The sequence below is a fragment of the Gavia stellata genome, chromosome 9, assembly GCF_030936135.1.
Source record: "Gavia stellata isolate bGavSte3 chromosome 9, bGavSte3.hap2, whole genome shotgun sequence".
NCBI classification, from domain to species: Eukaryota; Metazoa; Chordata; class Aves; order Gaviiformes; family Gaviidae; genus Gavia; species Gavia stellata.
The window spans coordinates 17,896,139-17,914,811 of NC_082602.1; the positions used below are offsets into that span (position 1 = coordinate 17,896,139).

Below are 18,673 nucleotides of genomic sequence, written 5' to 3' on the forward strand. Positions count from 1 at the left end.
TCAGCAACGAGTCACCTCCCATTCTAGTGGTATGATTTTACACTGCTTGTAAACAACACAAAAAAGACATTGCATGTTATGTGTCAGATGGCGATTTCTCTCCCTCTAACACCACACCACACCCCCCCCCCAACATTTGGTAAAGTTGACTAAATAACCCTATAAGAGAAAAGGATCTAAAAATATTCTTACGGAACTATCACACTAATGCCTAAAAATCAACACTGAGTACCAAACTGAAAAACAATTTGTATTTTAACATGACTGTACAAATGTTAACTCTGGTGGATAACTTCGGATGTGGGTGTAACCAATTCACCTATGTATCAACAACCACTTCCATCAGCCAGTAACTTTAAACTGAACTTCAACTACAGCGTGACAGTTACCAAAGAGGCCCAGTTTGGATGGTTTTGCAAAGTCTCTCTGATAAAGATTTCAGAGCTAAAGGCACCACACACACTCTGAAAAATACTCAAGTACATCCCAAGAATAAAAAGAAATGAAACTAACCTCCAGTCTACTCTAAAGAGCATTGCTCAGAAAGACTGAAAGCAAACTCCAACAATACAAACCAAACACGTTTAAAGCACCATCTACACGGAAAGCAAGAGTCCATCTCACATCACCACTTTTTCAAGACTACACTTGTATTTTGGTCATGCAAACTCCGTTCCTTTCTTCCTTCCTTTACCAAAGCCAGAGGCAGACAATCGCTAAGTTTTACTACCAAATCCAACCAAACTCAGTCACTGTGTCTCCACACAGAACAACCGTGCTTTAGAGGCCTCGAATGAATGGAGGCTTGAACAGCACAACACAAACACTGAGGGAAGGATCCGCGGATTACAAGAGATTAGGGACGCTGCAGAGGGGGTATCTGCCTCACAGCGCACCCGGGCCGAAAAAAGCCGCTCAGCTTTCCGGCAGGGAGCAACAGCCCGACTCGTAGCGCCCGAGACTCACCGCACCACACCGGGACGCCGATGGCTTCCCTGGAGGAAAAGGCCCGCCGACAGCCGGCCCCGGCCCCGCAGGCCAGCACCCGCTGGGCCGGGCCGGGCCACCGGCGGCGCGGAGCGCTCCCGGCCGGACACGTTCCCGAGAAAGGCCCAGGCCCCTGCAGAGGCCGGGCGCGGCGCGCAGACACGGCGGGCACGACGTGCCACCCAACTGGGCGCCGCCAGGCCTCAACTCCTTAACGGGGAAGGAAGTGGCGGCGGCGGCGCCTCGGGCTCAGGCCCCGGCTGGGCCGCCGGGCGCGGTGCCCGCCCGCACCGGGCACATGCGCGGCCACCGCAGACAGACCCGACACTCCCCCCCGGAGTCGCTGCCCAGCCTCACTCACCGCCGCCGCCCGCTGCTCCCAGCGCCGCTGCCGGGCCCGCTTCCGGTTCCCGGACCCGCCGCTCCCCCGGAAGCGCCGCTCCCCCGCCCGCTGCCTGCCACGTCCGCACTCCCCGCCAACCCCCGGCCGCCGCCGCGCCCCACCCTGCAGGGCCCGGATGTGGCGCAGGCGCCGTGAGCCGGGGAGCGCGCGCACCGCATCCGCCCGCAGGCACTGACGTCACTCCGGGGAGCCCTCGTGCACCGTGGCATCGCCGGGCGGCTGTCCGGAAGTGCCGGGCCGTGGCGGCGGGGGTGGCCTGGCCCGGCCCGACCCGACCTGATGCGCCGGTGAGCCCAGCCCCAGGCCGGCCGGGCACTAGCCGCCACTCCGGCAGCGGCCGTCGCCGGGGCGCTCAGGCCGGAGCCGCGCTTGCCCGGCGGGCGCCGTCCACTTCCCTTGGGCCCAGGCGAGCCCCGAGTGGGGCGGGAGGGCTCTTGTGGGGCCGCTGTGGCCGGGGAGCGGGGTGGAGAGCTGTGGGGGCCGTTTTCTGAGGTTGTACAGTCCGAGAACCAGCGTTTCACCGCAAGAGCGGCTGAGTCCTTGCATTGAGGGCACGGCTACGCTGCAGCACAGCCGCAGCCAAACTGCAGAGCCTCAGCCTGCGCCGGCCGTGGTGCTCTTGGCCATGTGTCCCACCAGCAGCCTGTGAAAGACCACGACCTAGGAGCACCCAAGGCCAGTTTTGCACCAAAATGCAATGGGGGTGCAAGAGTTGTTCACTACCTAGTAATGTTCTGTTGGTGCGCCCACCAGCACCGTGCAGTGGCACTGGATGAATGGTGTTACAATACTGGCAATCGAGTCATCAGTTGAGCAATGGTGTCACAGCAAAACTGCATCCTTTGAATGTTATGGTACAAGGGTATAACAGAGATCATTAAGATACTTGTTAGTCACCGAGAGCTGAGGACATGCAGAATAAGGAAGAGATAAGTTTGTCCTCAGGATCTTAACAGAATATTACGTTTTAAGCCCTGTAGCAAAAGCGGGAACATGAATTTTATTTCTCCTGTAACTCCAAGGGATCAAGGTGGCTTGGGATTACCAGGAGGTCTTGTCTGCCATGGTCGTAAAGAGAAGACAGTGAAGGACCCAGGTGCAAAACTGTTCTTTTGGCCATGGGGGAGTCTATGTATGTGGTGCCCTGCAGAGAACTGTTTGAATCCCATTTGTGTAGCTAATCCTGGCTATTCTGGTTCCCAGTGTCTAATATTAGGACTGGCTGTAGGGAATGTCAGGGAGCAGCAAGCTGCAGAGGGAGCACATTACATCTATAGCCTGCTTGTGGTTTTCGGGGCAGACAAGTAGTGCTACTGCGTAGTAACACTAGCTGCACAGAGAAAACACAGGTGGAAAGCACACCAGTTGCAAGCTGGTTTTGTTCAATTTCTCAGGGTCAGGTGTTATCAGCTGATCTTGTACAAGTTCGTGCCTCTGTCATGTCCTTGCCTCAAGCTCATACTAATGAGTTCTGAGTGTTGGGTGATTCTAGGATTTGCATTTGGCATGGGAAATGGAAATAAAATTTTTACGTAAATGCTTCCAGCTTTAAGAGTGTCAGACAAAGCTCTGGAGAGACAGGAGGTGTGCTATTTTCAGCCATGCTCCGGTGAGAGATCCATGGTGTATGTGGGGGGGCACAGAGGGTGAGATTGACATGACACGTGTGTAAGACAACTCTGGCCCCTTACCAAGAGCAGAATCAAATGTCTAATCATAGGCAGAGCAGCAGCTGAGAGTCCAGAAGAGGAGGGAAGGCTGGGCTTGACAGTCTCAACTCTCTTCTTGTGTGTGTGTGTGAACTTGAAGGAGAAAGTGAGCAGAGGGCCTTTTGGGGGACCGGAGAATCGTGGTGTGAATTGTGAAGATGGGAGTAGAAGATACCACCCGTTAAGAACTGGAGTCTGTTTTGATGTTGGGAAGACAAAACATCCAAAGCGCAGAAATCATGGGAGCTGAAGAAGAAATGCTCATCACTCTGTCTGGAGGTGCCCCCTGGGGCTTCCGACTGCAAGGGGGTTCAGAGCAGAAAAGACCCCTTCAAGTGTCAAAGGTAGGACCTTGAGATGTCAGCTGTGAGGGCAGAGTTGTTCCGCTGAGCTCAGATATCCCTGCTGAGTGGAGCATCTTTCACTACTGTTAAGGAATGCAGGATCTCCTTATTGTGGCAGCAGATCTTAGAAGGAAAACTTAAAACTTGGGTGGAATGATCAAGCAGGGTCTGGGGTGGGGTATGGGTCCTGAAATACATGCTGCTGAGGTAGAGACAAGTGTCAGGTGAAGAGCTGCTTCAGTGCAGGTCTGTACAGCTCAGACACTTTATAATCTGTACAGCTCTACCCAGTTGTCAGCAGAGATACGACGATAGTGACGGTGCAGGAAAAAGGGCTCAAATATGGAAGCCTCAGTACTTGTGTAAGACATCCAACTAAAGAAAATATAATTTAAATCGAAGCAACAAAAGCCGTATTTGTAATTCAATTCAGCTGTCCCTAACACTTCATTACTATATTCCAGCTTTCAAAATAGATGCACATTTCTTAGGGTCTGCTCTGTTGGTGAAACTTTCTCAATACTGCCCGAAGTGAGTATTTTTGATGCTCTAAGCAGCAAATATTGGTTCCATTTCAAGAATTAAAGAAAAGCAGTGGTTTGTATGGGAGATGAGATAATAAAAAAGGAATAAACATGAACTTGGAGTTGCACTACTTTTGATAAACAGCTGTTACTGTTCTCTTTCCATAAAGACTACTGAGTAGCTTAAAAACTAGGAAAAAAAGTCCTCTGTTTATTAAGCTCATAACAGCTGCATTAGCCTTGACACAATGATACCTCAGGATGTCTCACTGGAAGGCACCTGGCAGCAGCAATGAAAAAATGCTAAGCCCAGCTCCTTCTGTTACCTTAAGTAGACTGCCTCTGACAGAGAATTTTAAAATTAAATGTTCTGTGTCATTTGGCTCACCCCAGGTCAAGGAGTGCTTGTCTGTAACTTCTGCCAAATGGTTTGGAATCCCATAGCTTGGCCCTGAAGTGGATGTTTCTTACATAGAGAAAGATGATTTTTCTCCAGGAAAAGAACTTCTGCGCATACTCGTAGAGCTTCGGGTGCTGAAGAGAAAGAATCAATATCCTTGAAACAGGTATCTGGTATCAGTGGTTGTTAGGAAAATGGGATTTTCAGTGGCCACATAAACTTCGTAGGGGCTAGCATTATTTTGACTCTAGTTTTTCCCCCAATAGATAAGAAACAGGGACTGAAGAGGCAGGAGATACTGAGTGTCTTATAAAGATTACTCAGGATTGAATAAAGGCAGGAACTAGCCATTACCCAGGCTAAGTTGCGCCCTAAGGTGAATGGAATATTGCTCAAGGATTAGTAGCACTTCCAGAAAGGTATTAACTAGAAGTAGCTCTCACCCAGAACTGGGTGTCATACCTTAAGTCTAACAATACAAATACATAGACATATTTTACAATACCTGGGTATTGCACAGAAAAATAATTATGGAAAATATAATTGATACAAATCCATCTGAGGCTCAAAGTATACATCATCCTTCAAGCAGGACTTTGATTTTATAATTATCATTTTGGGCTATTATTGTCCAGAATTTAATGGCATCCAGGTGACCACCAATACTCACTGTCTTAAAGGAAACACTGTTTAAAGAGTCTCCAAAGAAAGGGTTTCTGAATCCTTACTGGGAACCCAGTAAGATCATATCTGAATGTAAACTATTTCGAAGAGAATAAACCCCCAGGACTCATGGGGTAACCTAATTGTCCTCCTCTTACCATGCAGAGAGTAGAAGTTTTAATCTCAGTTTTTGGCTCTTTGAGTTGAAAGATCAACTTTTCATTCTTCTGCAGTTAGGATTCTGCTATTGACCCCAGCTGGATGAAGTCTGGGCCAAAATGCTGCCTGCAAAGCATATTCTCCATTTTAGGAGCCAAAGATGGGAACAGTCCCATTGCTAAAGAAGCCTGACCAGGCATTGTGGCTGTATGATACCACATAGAGAAACAGGGCAGTATTGCATATTACTTTATTGGTTTGTTAGAGCTGGGACTCGTGGCTGAGCAAGTCGCTCTGTTCGGCCTCCATCCAGATCAGTGCCATTGGGCAGCACTGGGAAGTGTGGCCAGAGGGAGGTATCACTGAGATTGAGCCTGCCTAGCAGAGGTAAGCTCAAATAACAGCACAATGTTCATTAGTATGGTGAAGAACATGTTGTGCGTGTATGGAAAGACAGATTAGATAAACGAGAGGGACTATTAGTAAGCTGATTGCTGTCAAAGAAAGGACTCTTGGGGAGAAAAAGAAGTGTTCCTATGAGACTAGGAAAACTTTGGCTTAGCAGTACAGAAATATTAGCACTTTGGTTCTTACAGCAAAACCTGTTTGGACAGAATGGAGAAGGACAGAACAGGAACATGGATGAATCTGCAGAAAATGTAATAGGAGATACAGGCATGAATATCCGATAGGTGCCAGGAGATACTTGAGTGGATACAGTTGGTGTCTCAGGGGATTCCAGTGCTGTCATTTTAGGCAATTTCAACTTCTAGACTAGAAAAGTCATAGTAGTAACACTAAGGAAAGATGCTTACCCTTGGATGTGGAGTCAAATTGTTTCTGTATAGCTTTCTGGATGAAAAAGAGCAATAAAAAGTTAATTTGGGCCTAGTAAGTGGAAAGGAATTAAGTATGACAAGTAAGTTACATATAAATGATATACATTGTAGTTACGTAGAGATGCTGGAATTGCTAGACCAGACTAGGTTAATGGTTACTCCATCTCCTGCTTCCTGTTTCCTTTGTGTTTCCTGCAAGTGTTTCAGAGGAAGTTGTAAACTTCACCAATGCATCTAATTTTCTAGTAATGCAATGCTGAGGGAAATTCTTTCACCCCAGTTGATTATCGGCATGCCCTATGAAGTACACAAGAATTGACAGACCTGGTGTTTTACTCTACACATAAGCAGGTAATTATTTGTGAACAGCTAGTGCTTTACTTGTCTGACTAAATCTTATATGGTTTCTGAATGAAGATTTGATAGCATCAAGCAGCCAAGCATTCCAAAGACTAAGTGTTGCACAAAGTAGGATTTCCTGTCTGAGTGGCTCTTGTTGTATTACAAAACCCTGCATAATTCATCGTCTTACATGATCAATTTACAGGGTCACAGGTCTTCTTGCCTTTCTTCTTTCTAAAGTTTACATCATCATCATCTTTTTATTGTTTCTCTATATTGTGATAAAATCAATCACTAATTGCTGTTCTTGGTATCTTTTTTTTTCTGAAAGTTCTTTGGGTCTGCTGTATGCTTTCTTTTTTCTTGGGTTTTTTTTTGAGAAAAGATGGTATTTAGTGACATTAGAAAGTTTTCAGCATTATTCTGTATACTTTTCAAATACATTGGTGGGCCTCTACTTGACTGTTTGGTCATAAGCTGTTCACAATGATGGCTTAAATTATTGCCTTTTTTCAAGTTGCAGCTAACTCAGAATGTACAGTGAGCATATATGCATTTTAAACTGTCCTTTCTAGTGCAAAGTGTTCAACTGGCCACAACTAAATAAGTAAATGAATATGTTGGAAGTGGGGTGTGAACCCATTTTTCTACAGACTGAAAGGATGCATAGGTGTAGTTTAAACCATTTGACCAAGCAAGGGATCAATTCTAAACCTCAGTCCAGCCAACACAAAGGGGTAGAAAAGCATCTGGATCTTCACATGCTGGATCCAGCTGCCACAGAGCTTCTGTGCCATCTGACGCCCTGTGGGTTTTGGGTTCAGGGACACGCCTAGAGCAAGATGCTGGAATGATATACCTTGTGGACAGCCTCTCGGATCATACATAACTAGCCTTATGTTTAAGTAACCTTACGGCGCCAAACCAGCTCTGCCTGCATCAGGATCAGGGAAACACACATTGCTTCTTCCAGCAGTGCCCAATGGATATTGAGGCAAAAGCTCAAATAACATAAGCAAGACTGAAATGCTAGTATTAACACCAACTGACTATATGGTTCCAGGTCTGTAACTGCAAATATCTATTCCTTTCATCTTAAACTTGCCTACAAGAGCACATACTGACTATTTGGTTCCACCCAAACAATCATTTGCAGTGTCTTGGTGCTAAAAATGCTACGTGTATATGAAGGATACCATACTGATGAGTATATGAAAGGGGTACCATAACAATCCAGTCTCATAAAAACAGATACTGTAAGAGTGGAGGGTGAGACAAAAGAAGAAGCGAAAGAAAATTTATTAGTGTCTGGAGAGCCCTCAGTGAGAAAGAATAGATGATTTTTAAATTAGGGCTGTATTAAAATATCAGCTCAGTAATGAGTAAGCTGAAAGAACAGCAGACATTGATATGCTCAGCAGGCAGATATACAGCAGGATCAAACATCAACAGCGGACATGAATAATTCTGCAGAAATTAGGAAGGATTGGAATATGGGGAACTAGAGAAAAAAATAAAGGGGAAAATAAAGAGTAAAGAACCTAAAAAGGAATGGAAAATCTCCATTTTGTTCTTAGTTACAGCAATGTCATTTTAAGTGAAATTAATCAAACTACTGTGCATTCATATTTGGCTTATTGTGATTCCTAATTAATCTTTTAACTCTTACCCAGTGAAGCAGATAAAATATAGCGGGATTTTACACTACCCTTTACCAAAATAAAGCTGATTTGGTAAAACTCCGTAGCTATGGCGCACATGGCACCACAACACAACAAATCTTTGGCCAGTAACAGTCGTCAGGAAAGAAAGAAAACAAGCACAAAAGCAAGAAACAAAAAGGATCCATAGATGGCAAGGTTTTTATTTTAGAAAGGCTGAGGGAAAAGTATGTGGTCCTGACATGTACAGCATTCCTTGCAGGGAGAAGCTATAAATGATGAGAAGGTTCACCCATTCTGAAAAGAGAGTAAGGGAGAACAATACCATCAGGTTCCTGGAGGATTTCTTTGCAATAAGGATAGGTGCATCAAATGCACTTGAGACTAAACAAATAAAATAGCTAGTCTCAGAAAAGTCGTAAGATAGGAGGTAAGCATTAAGCCCGTAATGAAGCAAAGCAGAAACATAATATGGAACTATATCAGGGAAATAATTTTTACGAAGATGAACAGGGCAGCTTTAAGATGGTGCAAGTGCATGCAAAGGCTGCCTTTAGGGATCCTGCTACAAAGCAAGATTTATTCCATGAGAGGAAAACGCAGTTACTTACTATACAAAGCAAGGAAGGCACTTGTACCTCCAGCATAGTCTGGTGCACAAGTAATACTGAAGAAATAAGTGGAAACTGGAGGCTTTCCAGCTGGTACTGATAGTAGAGGAGAAAGACCTGGGCGTATTAGTGCATCACAAGAGGATAATGAGCCAGTAAAATGATGCATCTCTCAAAAAAAGGCAAACATAAGCAAATAAGTCTTGGGTAGCCATATCTAACTGAGATAGGAAGGCATTGATGTTACTGTCTAATACACAATTAGAATTTACTGGAAGTATCATCACACCTATGGAGCCAGTCACTTTCAAGAAAAATTAATTTAAGGTACAGCAGCTATAGAAAAGGAGGGGAGGAGAGAAGGCTTCTTTCACCTAGCAAAAGGTTGAAAGATATGATTACTGTCTACAAATAGATGTTGGGTAAATACCAGCAGCACTGTTCAAATATAGGATAGCATGTCACCCGTCAAATGTGCGCAAAACAGCTAACCAGGGAGTTTCAGCAACAACTGTCCAATCTAGAAAAAGAACTGAAAACCTTTTACAATCAGTTTATGAACTGGAGTAAACAATATGGCATCTGAAGTAACGGGGGATTGGTCCTGATAACTCAAGAGGCTCCTTTCAGTTCCCTGTTCTGTACAAATACTTTGCAGCAATGGAGTGAATTGTTTGGGGAATCAGTGACACGGGATTGTATAGCTTCTAAAACCAAGAATTGTTTTGTCGTTTAAGAGCAGTTCATCACAACCTCCTTTTTACCTCTTTCTCACATATCCCCACTTTCTCCTGGATGTTTCTGTGCTGGCAATTCAGTTTCTACTGTCTCCTCTGCCAGACATTCTTGCTGCCTGTATGCCGTGCCGCTGGTCCCTGTGACCCATGGCCTGGCTGCTCTGTCCCGTTCACCTTTGCTCATGTGACATTATTACTGCTGGAGGTGCCAGCTCTAACCCAACTAGGTCTGATGGCTTCCAGATTTGCAAGCACCTTCTCTTCCTCTCCCCCTTTCAGTGGGCAGGCTGTTTATCTGTTTTCACAGATGTTTACTGTCACACCTAAAAAAGCACTGCTGGCAGCCTAGTCTATAGCAGTCACTAATGCTGGTTTTGGAGGGCCGAATATGTCTGCCAGCACTGTGGAAGGAGTGCCTCAAGCAGCTTTGGGAGTGCTCCTGGACATGTTTTATGGCCTGTCAGCACTTAGGCAGGTGCCACCCTTGGCTGCCAGTGAGGGAGTGCAGGCTGCGGCGCCGGTGGAACCTTCCAAGAAGCAGCTGGGCCCGGCAGTCACCGTGTGCTGGGAGAATGTGGGGGGCTCCAGGGCTGCTGCTCGGCTGAGAAGCTGCAAGCTCTGCACAGCGCTGGGACAGCAGTGAGCAAGGGGCAGAGCTTGGAAGGGGATCTCTGCCCTTCCTTCCCAGCAGAGATGGGGAATAGGACCTCCAGGACAATGATAAGAAGGTGGCCTAAACAGAAAACCATATTGTCACAGTTGTCACTGATTGTATCAGCTGATGATCTGGTTCACAATTCCTTGTGCGTCACTGGGGCTTGGAGCTACCTGCAAGGGAAGTAGCTTTACACAGGAACTCCCTCCCGAAACAAGTACATCGAGTAGACTGTGTGGATGGACTGGATCAGTGGCTATGCCATTCCCTCTAACTATTAGAATTTTGATTTATAGTCTATGTTTACTCTCAGGTAATTTTTAACCATTTGTTAAACTACTCCTTTCTCACTGCCCAAACAACTTCACTCTGTTTATTCTTTTTTTCAATTCCTACCTTCCTTCCAAAGGACGTGTGGCAATCATGCCTATGACAAAGTGTGATGTCGGCTCCTGGTCTTTCACACATTACTGTCCTGAATGGTTTCTCCTCTGCTGTGTGACCACAGCTCTGCTGCCCCATGCTTTTTGCTTCCACAAGTTGTCTAAAACTTCTGTTTGAAGGACAGTGCTAGAAAAGCTATCCCTCTCCTCTTTGCAGAAGTGAAGAGGTTGGGCAGTTTTGTCTTTACGTCCTATTTGCCCATTAGCAGGCAGGCATCCTGGAAGAATCTCTTGACAGATGGCTATCAGCAGTTGTGGTGAAACCACACAAACTACATCTATACCTGGTACATTAAATGTACCTGGGACCACTCTCTGGCACTGATGCCAGCGGCTACAGAGTGGAACGAAGCCCAGCAGTTAACCTTCACTATTCTCCTTTTCTATTCTCCCAAACAAGATGGCTGCATGCAAGCTGCCCACAGGCAGTGGCTCTGGGAATGGCCTGTTCTAGCTCTCAAATTTTGCCTGGGAATTGTTGTGGAGAGCATTAGCTGACCTGAGCCAAAGATGTGCCAAGGATCAATTCAACAGTTTAATGCTACAGGCAATTGTGGTCCAGAGCCCACGTTCATTTGCTGGCGTTATTCAACCTGCTACTTGCTACTTGCTAGAACTACTGAATACATCTGTGAAGGCTGAGCCTGCCATTTCCTGTATGTTCATACCTGCAAGATGCCTACAAAGATGCTGCAAGGCACAGGAAGGTCTCTGTACCAAAGTTCCCCTGGAATCCTTCAGCTGAATGGGGTACTTGTCTAGTGGCTGATCCTATCTTTGCTGCTGCAGAACAATGGTGCTTATCCTCCCCAGACCATTGCTGAGAAGTTCCCTTAGGATTAATGAGTGCTGTGTTTTGGTACAGTAACCCACACTTGCAAATATGATGAATGCTGTGTACAATAACTTTTTGCAAACATGAGTGGTTTTTTGTCTTGGATCATATCCTCATTCTATCAAAATAATAGTAGGTAATGTCTCCTTCTAGTTTGCCTTCTCTCAGCATAAATACTGTGGAGGCATATTATACTTAGGACTGCTGCTGTTTAACAATTGGTAGCAGCTGAAAAGCGTCCTCTGTTCTGAGTAAGGATTTTGTTCAGAGCTTGCATATCCTCGCTGCCCTTTAGAGCACAGTACCAGCATGTAGTGCTAAGGCTGAGAACACCTTGTTCTGGAGGACTGAAGCCATGTCTCTGGATAACTCTGCCCTGTGTTCAAGGCTCTCTCAATCCTTCTGTCCCAGTTCAGTGCCTGTCTCTGTAAAGAGACCTTTTGGTGACTGCGTTTGCTTATGAGCTCTAATTCCCTTAGACTTTGATCCTAAAATCTTTTATGTCAAAAGGAACAAGGCTGAGCCTCTAGAAAAGGACCTACATGTGACATATGTAACCATATTTCTTCTGAACACTCAATTCCTTTTGCCCCAGCAGCTAGATGTGGGCACTAGGACTCTTGCATTTTGACAAACATATCATAGAATCATAGAATTATTTAGGTTGGAAAAGACTCTGAATCCCTGCTTCATATAAAAACCCCTTGATATCCTGCTGTTTACTCTGTTGAGAGTAAAATACTTATCAAGTACTTTTAGTATCTATTCTAGTATATATGGCATTATTCCTTGTCATTGGTATTACATTTCACTTGCTTTTCAGCTAATCTCCCATCAAGTAACAAAAGTCCATGGAGATAAAGCCTCTTTTTATCTACCTGAAGCCAACTCTGGCTAGATACTTGTTCCCATCAACAATCCCCGTGCTGAACTTTTTGCTTAGACAAAGAAGGTGGATTGTTTGGGGTTGTTTTTATCTTCCCCTCCTTGTATTATCTTCCCCTCCTTGTATTATCTTCCTGCCCCTTATATTATCATGGCAAAATGCTCTTTTTAAGGCAGTTGGTTTCAACAGAGAGAGAAAACTAACAATCCCTGATTGCTTGCATTTGTTTCTACCCCTGGTACAAATCAGAATTAAGTCTAATGTACCAAAGAAGTTGTTCTCTCTTTCCCACACTGGGATAGCAATATGCCCCTCACCAGTACACTCTAGGTGGTAACATATTACAGTAGTCTTGTATGCACTTAATCAATTGGCCAGCACCAGCATTCTTTGCCACTACCAAATTTCATCTCTAAAGCCCTTGCCCAGAAGCCACCCAAGTCTGTCCTGCTACTCAAGATACCTTCCTTCACCACCCTCCCTGCTGTGTTCAGCCCAGAAAGTGTGTGTTCTCTCCCTTCTTTCTCTGTATAAAGACTCCCTTATTAAGCTTCACTGCAGATGACCTGTAAAGTAGGTCTGCAGAGACACTGGACCTACTTTACCAAGAAGCAAGTCATCCAGTGTCACCTCTTAGACAGGAATACAGTGCTTGGTCAGGAGGTTGTTGGAACTAAATAGAGAAGTGTAATTGTAATGGTTAGTGTAATTATAATGGATTAAATAGTCTCCTGTAAAATAGCTTCCTATAAAAACATGGCATTGCCATGAAGATGGGATGTTATTCACATACTTAATAGACAAGGCATAGAAAAAGCATCTTACCGTATCTCTGTGTGAACACACAGGTGGGCAGATGAGACAAAGAAAATCTAAGAGCCAGAGCAAAAGACTGTTGAAAAACTTCCTGATTTCCAGGCTCCTGTCACTGATGGCTCACAGTCTGAGTGTTTTCTCCAAGGTCACATAAAAAGTCATCCAGGTCTTCTGAATCCCACTCTCATGCTTTAGCCACAGGGGGTATCCTTCCTTGCACAAGTAAAGATCAGGCCCTGGCCTTGGAGGAAAACAAAACTGTTCCAGTAACCAAAATTATATTAACACAAATGTTCAGAAAGAAGAAAGATGGAGGATGTTTGTTTCTGCTCTTGCATCTAGCAACTACTGCATTTGTGGTTCGGCTGAGCAGGAAGTTCTGGGAGGAGCAGACCCAAGTGCTTGTTGGCTCCTGGCTGAATTAATTCCCTTTTGGTAATGCTTTATACTACAACAAGGTAGTTCTTACCTCTCCATGGGAACCCTGTGACAGGACTACATTTCACGTAAGGCTGGGAATGAAATTTAAACACTGCCAGGTTGCCATGGAGTGTTGGACCCCATGGCATTGTAGCTGCTGAGGGTAGGGGGGCAGCTGTGTGATGAGAGATGCAATCAGAGAGTGGAAGGGGCACTGGATGGTAAGATGAATGGTATTTAGTATATAGCTCTGACTTGGCTTGAGTTTGCTAGGTTGCTGCTGGAAAGATTTTAGACGATTAGGGGAAGACTGATAACATAACTTGTCTTCCCATCTTATAGATTGAGCTCTCCTGATGAGACTAAGTGGGAGGTGCCTTGGGGAGGCGAGGGGGAAGATGGCATGAACCTGTTACAGTTTATTCCTGAAAGGCACTGCAAACCTCTTCCACAGCATATTTCCTTTCTTATGAAGAAGTGGCGCTGGCCAGCATGGAGGGTGGTTGCAAAGTTTCAAGACAGGTTCCCTGGGCTGTACTCAGGCAAGATGTGAAGCCACTGAGTTACTATCAGGATTACTCTATTCTTAGCATCCCAGTGTGTGTTCACCCCCCACATGCCACTATCTAAATATAGTCCTTACTGAAGGACAGATGCTGCCAAGTAGCATCTGACCCCCTCCTCTCTTGCATTCTGTTCCCAAAAGCTAGGCCGACTTCCCCTGAGACACGTCCAATAATCAGCATGTCCTTTTGTCTCTCCAGGGCTGTACAAGGAAACTTCTGTTAAAGCTTGATCCTAGACCTGGCCTTCCTGGCCTCTCCTAGCATTGGCCTTCCCTTCAACACCTTTTCTTCTTGCTTTCCTCCTCATTTGTTGCCTTCACCCTTTTCCTTTTTTCCCCTCAGCTGCTTCTGTCCTTTCCCTCCTGTCTGTTTCAATATGATCAATGAGAGGAAGAGGGCAAAGTAATGAAGGAAAACATGCACATGTATGTGCATGTGCCTAGGTGCTGCAGACACCCAAACCTCTCTGACAAGAGCTCTTTTGTCACAACACAAGTCCTGCTGAGAGGAAGTGAGATGGACAATATTTTGAGTAAATGTGTTTCATTACTCTATACTTCCAGTTTTCCACACTGATTTGTATTTCTAGTAGCGTAAATCAGTAAGGCCCTGAAATTGTGATTCCCTAAACCCAGCTGAAATCTAAACAGGGCATTTCTCCCATGTGAGCCAAGGTGTGCCATGGGGGAGTGTGTCCACTGAGGCATGGAGTGGTAACAGGCAGTTAGTTACAAGAGGCTCAGAGAATTCGTAGGGTTCCCCCGCCAAACGGAGAGGTCAATCCCCGCAGTATGTGCTAGGAGGTTGGACAGTGCAATCCCCCAGGGCCAGGTCTGGGGCTACCCCTGACCACTTGTCAGAGTCTCTCAGTGCTGCCTCTCGCTTGCACAAGAAAGCTCTCCACGGATCTGCTACAGGAAGCAGAGAGGACATCTCTTCAAAATGCCGCTTTTCCCATCCTTCCCATCTCTTTAGCACAGCTGCTGGGTGATACCTTCCAACCTGTCTGCAGCCTAAGCAGAAGCTCCTTGTGATGCTTCATGTGGCTCGCTGGGTGCCCAGGAGAGGGCATCTTTTGGACATGGGGAGCACGTGGCTGAGCCTGAGGGCAGCCTGACCTTCAGGGTGGGCAGCGAGCCTGGCCGTTGGACTGGGCAGCCACCCTGGCCTGGGGCCCCAAAGGCTCAGTGCTGCCCTCGCTGTGAGCGAGATGTGCAGGTTATGGGTTGTCATTAAAGGTCTCCACAGCACCGTGCTGGCAGTCATATAAAAACTGGCAGACTTGCGCTGGTCTCTGTCCAGAGGCTCTCCAGCCTCCGGCACACTGCACCCTGCTGACATGGTTGTGGATTAAGTCCTGTCCTTTCTGTATGACTGCTTTCTTCCTTCCCTCCTTGCAGAATCCTCTTCTGCCTTTAACCCCTTTGCTTTCCTCCCTGGCAAATGCAGTGGGGTAGGGTTTGTCATTAAAACGAAGCTGTTTATAGTTTGTTTCCTTCCGCCCCTGGGAAGCAGATTCATGAACTTCCAGGGAGGGATTTATAAACCTGTGGGACACTGACAGCCAGGAACATTTACGTGCTATTTTCAGACTCTGTAGGTCTCTTCCTGTGCTGGAAGAGACCTGGTCCTGTTTTCCCAAGGAGGAATGGAGACAGGGAGGAGTCCTCTCCTGGATTGTAGAGCCAGTTTGCAGGCTCCCACAACAGCACTGAAGTAACTAGGGTTACTTTAGTGCATGGCCCTTCTGCCACGCTGGTAAAATCTGAGCACGGACCAAGCCAAAGCCAGCTTCTTTACTAACCACAAAAGAAATGCATCGTGTGCTCACATTGCTCAGCCTGTGTGGAGCAGCTTGCGTCCCACCAGCCTACTCTGATCTAAAGGTGCCTGAAGGAGCAGCAGGCAGTGTTGTGAGCGCAGCCTGACTCTCCCTGCCGGGGAATCCCAAACACTTGCCTGCGAAGTCCTGCAGTACTGTGGGACCAGAGGATTGCAGGAAGCTTACTGGCTCTGCTCTGGGTGGTCACCAGCCCACATCCAGTTGGTTTCAGTGAGCATGGAGGAGTACGATGTGATGCAAGGAATGCTCTGAGCACCTGCTGACAGCCTTTAACCCCCAGTCCCCTCGCTCCATAACTGGGAGAGATACTCAGCAAGTGTGTTCCCATCCAGTGCTGAGCACCAAGCACTTGGCTATGGAGCAGCAGTTGGCCTTTTGGGGAATATGAGAAGGAGACCCTCCTTCTAACCTCTCTTCAGCTTCCTAACTCTCCGCATTAGCTGCTGTGTCGGTAGGCAGCACTGGAAAATGCATCTATCTCTTCTCAGTTAAGAGCTGCACCTTGAGGGAGTATCAAGAAGCAGCATTTATACTGTAACAGCAGAAAAATGGTTCTTCAGCAGTAGTTCATTACTGACTCACATGTTCTCATTCCAGGCTTATATTAATAATGAGGGAGATAAAGGACTAAGATGAAAGAGGCTGATGGATGTGGCAGCTGGGATGAGCCAGTCCCTATTTTAAGCATGCAGGCAAAATTTGGGGTCAAGCTAGAGAGGCTACAGAGTGATAAAGTGCCAGTGAACACACAAACAACTCGGAGCATAGCCCTTCTCTTTCTATCTTCTTCCCCAACACTTCTCAGTCCTGCTGACAGGCTGACCTGGGAGGAGTGCTGCTCTTGCCTGCTCAACACAAGCCAGCAGGGCTGAGCCCTGGGTGTGCGCACACCCCATGGGTGCAGAGGGCCTGGGCCCCGAGAGCAGCCAGCCAGCCATACCACTGGACCTCCTCAAGGCTCCAGCTCTCTCCTTTCCTGCTCCCCTCCTGCCCCTACAAGAACAATGACAGGACAGCAATCCTCTCACATCCACTTCTCTTTCCCGGGGCTGCCATGGGAGCAAAGTAGCTTGTGCGATTTTATAGCTGAGTCTGGTTGCTCGAGCAGCAAGCCTATAAGATACAGGAGAAGGTGCCCTGCTGTGTATTACCTCTCTGCAGGGATCTGCCACAGTTCGTTCACTGCACCCTCTGTTAAACAGCTCTGCACTAATTTGTCTGTCATGTAACTGGAAGATCTGAAGAAATATTCTAGAAGCATCTACAAATCCAGTGTATTACTACCTTGGACCTGATTTGCCCCAACTCAGTGTTTTTGCCTGGCTATTCTTTTATGTGCAAAATGAGTGCATTATGGGTGCCAAGCTGTCCTACAAGTCTATCCCATTGCTTACCTATATGGGAAAGGTCTGTGGTTTTGGGCTGAGTGGACATTTGGTTTGCTTGCTTGCCCTAACAGAAACACTAGGCTGGGTTGGGGGTTTCAGTAAGAAGTTTAACTGATGGATGATGGAACAAAAGGCAGAGAAAACACTTGGCATAAGATGGTCATGAGAGACCGGATCTAGGAACTAGCCTGGAACTAGAGACCCAGACTCCATTCTCAGATACAGCAATGCATATCCTGCATAGCTCCTGTTAAGGCTAAATATTTACTGCAAGTTTACACTTGTGTAACAGGACACCATATGGCCTGATGCAGATGTCCAGAAATACACTGGCCAAAGCCAATCGAGCAGGAATGCTTGACAGCAGGAAGTGCCTCAGAGCCACCATCTCTTCCTGATGTCAGCTTCCCCGAGGATGGTACCTGCAGGGGCTCTGTGTGAGTGTCAGGGATCATACCAAGGAGGCAAAGTAGGGGCGTACAGAAAGACACACAGCCATATACAGGGATAGTCTGGAAAGAGTTCCTGTTCCCTTTCTGAAACACAGACTCACTAAGCAACTTAGGGAACGAGAGGAGAAGAGCATGTAGGTGCTTTTGAGTCTTTCATCTGCCCTGAAGGACTCGAATTGGGCTGGTCATCAGGTCAGGACTATGCTCAGCAGAGTGACTCTTGGAATTAACAGGAATACAGAGACCGAAAAGCACAGCCAGGGCTCACCCAAGAGGACTGGTCCTCTACTCTGGCAGCACAGTAGTCTTAGGCATTATTTTATTCTGTCAGGGATCGGAGTGATGGAAGGGCCAGCAGTAGCAAGCAACTGAACTAAGTAGCTGCTGTTCTTCCCTTCATCCCTATCCTCTCTCTTCTGCTTTTCCAGATCCGAAAGAGAAGCAAAGCATGCCGCGGAGGCCTGTGGGAAAATGATGTGCTAGTATCTATCAACGGGAAGTCATGTGCTGGCCTCTCCCATGCTACTGCCATGCAGATCATTGACTCCTCCAATGGCATGCTCAACATCCGTGTGAAAAGGTAACCTGCTCCCAAGCACCGGTGCTGTGAAAGTGCAGGCAGCAGGGCAGCTTCATCCAGCACAGCAGCTATCCACACTTAGCAGAAAGAAGGCAGGCAGGAAGCCTTTGGTTTCTCCATACTGCAGGGTGTACTAGGAGGACTCCCCCATTGCTAACATGTGGCTATCCAAAAGTTTTGCACTGTCTGTGCTGCTCTCCAGAGTGCCTGGCCCTGGGGCTGAACTGACCCCAGACCTCCTTGCCCCTGCTCCTCAGGCTGGAGGGAAATGTCTGCAGTGTGAGGGCTGTGCTGCAAAGAATGAGCAATTTAGGCTCCAAGCAAGCATATGCCATAGGGCAGTTCATCTCAGCAATTACCAGAGACTCTAGTTCATTCTGGATAAATAACTGTTCTGTAGAAATGGATTT

General features: G+C 46.7%; 1 protein-coding gene across 2 annotated transcripts in view; it reads left to right on the forward strand.

Annotated features, from left to right (window-relative positions):
- Positions 1-3,161: 3,161 nt before the first annotated feature.
- SYNPO2L (synaptopodin 2 like) overlaps positions 3,162-18,673 on the forward strand; it is a 40,123-nt gene continuing 24,611 nt past the window's right edge. The window contains exons 1-2 of one of the 2 annotated variants that reach the window (XM_009811800.2): positions 3,162-3,443; positions 18,112-18,263. In XM_009811800.2, coding sequence (XP_009810102.2) covers positions 3,303-3,443; positions 18,112-18,263 — 293 coding nt within the window. In that variant the 5' untranslated portion in view covers positions 3,162-3,302. Of the gene's footprint in view, positions 3,444-4,507; positions 4,534-18,111; positions 18,264-18,673 lie in introns of those variants that run through there. The other variant, XM_059821046.1, reaches the window with a different exon arrangement.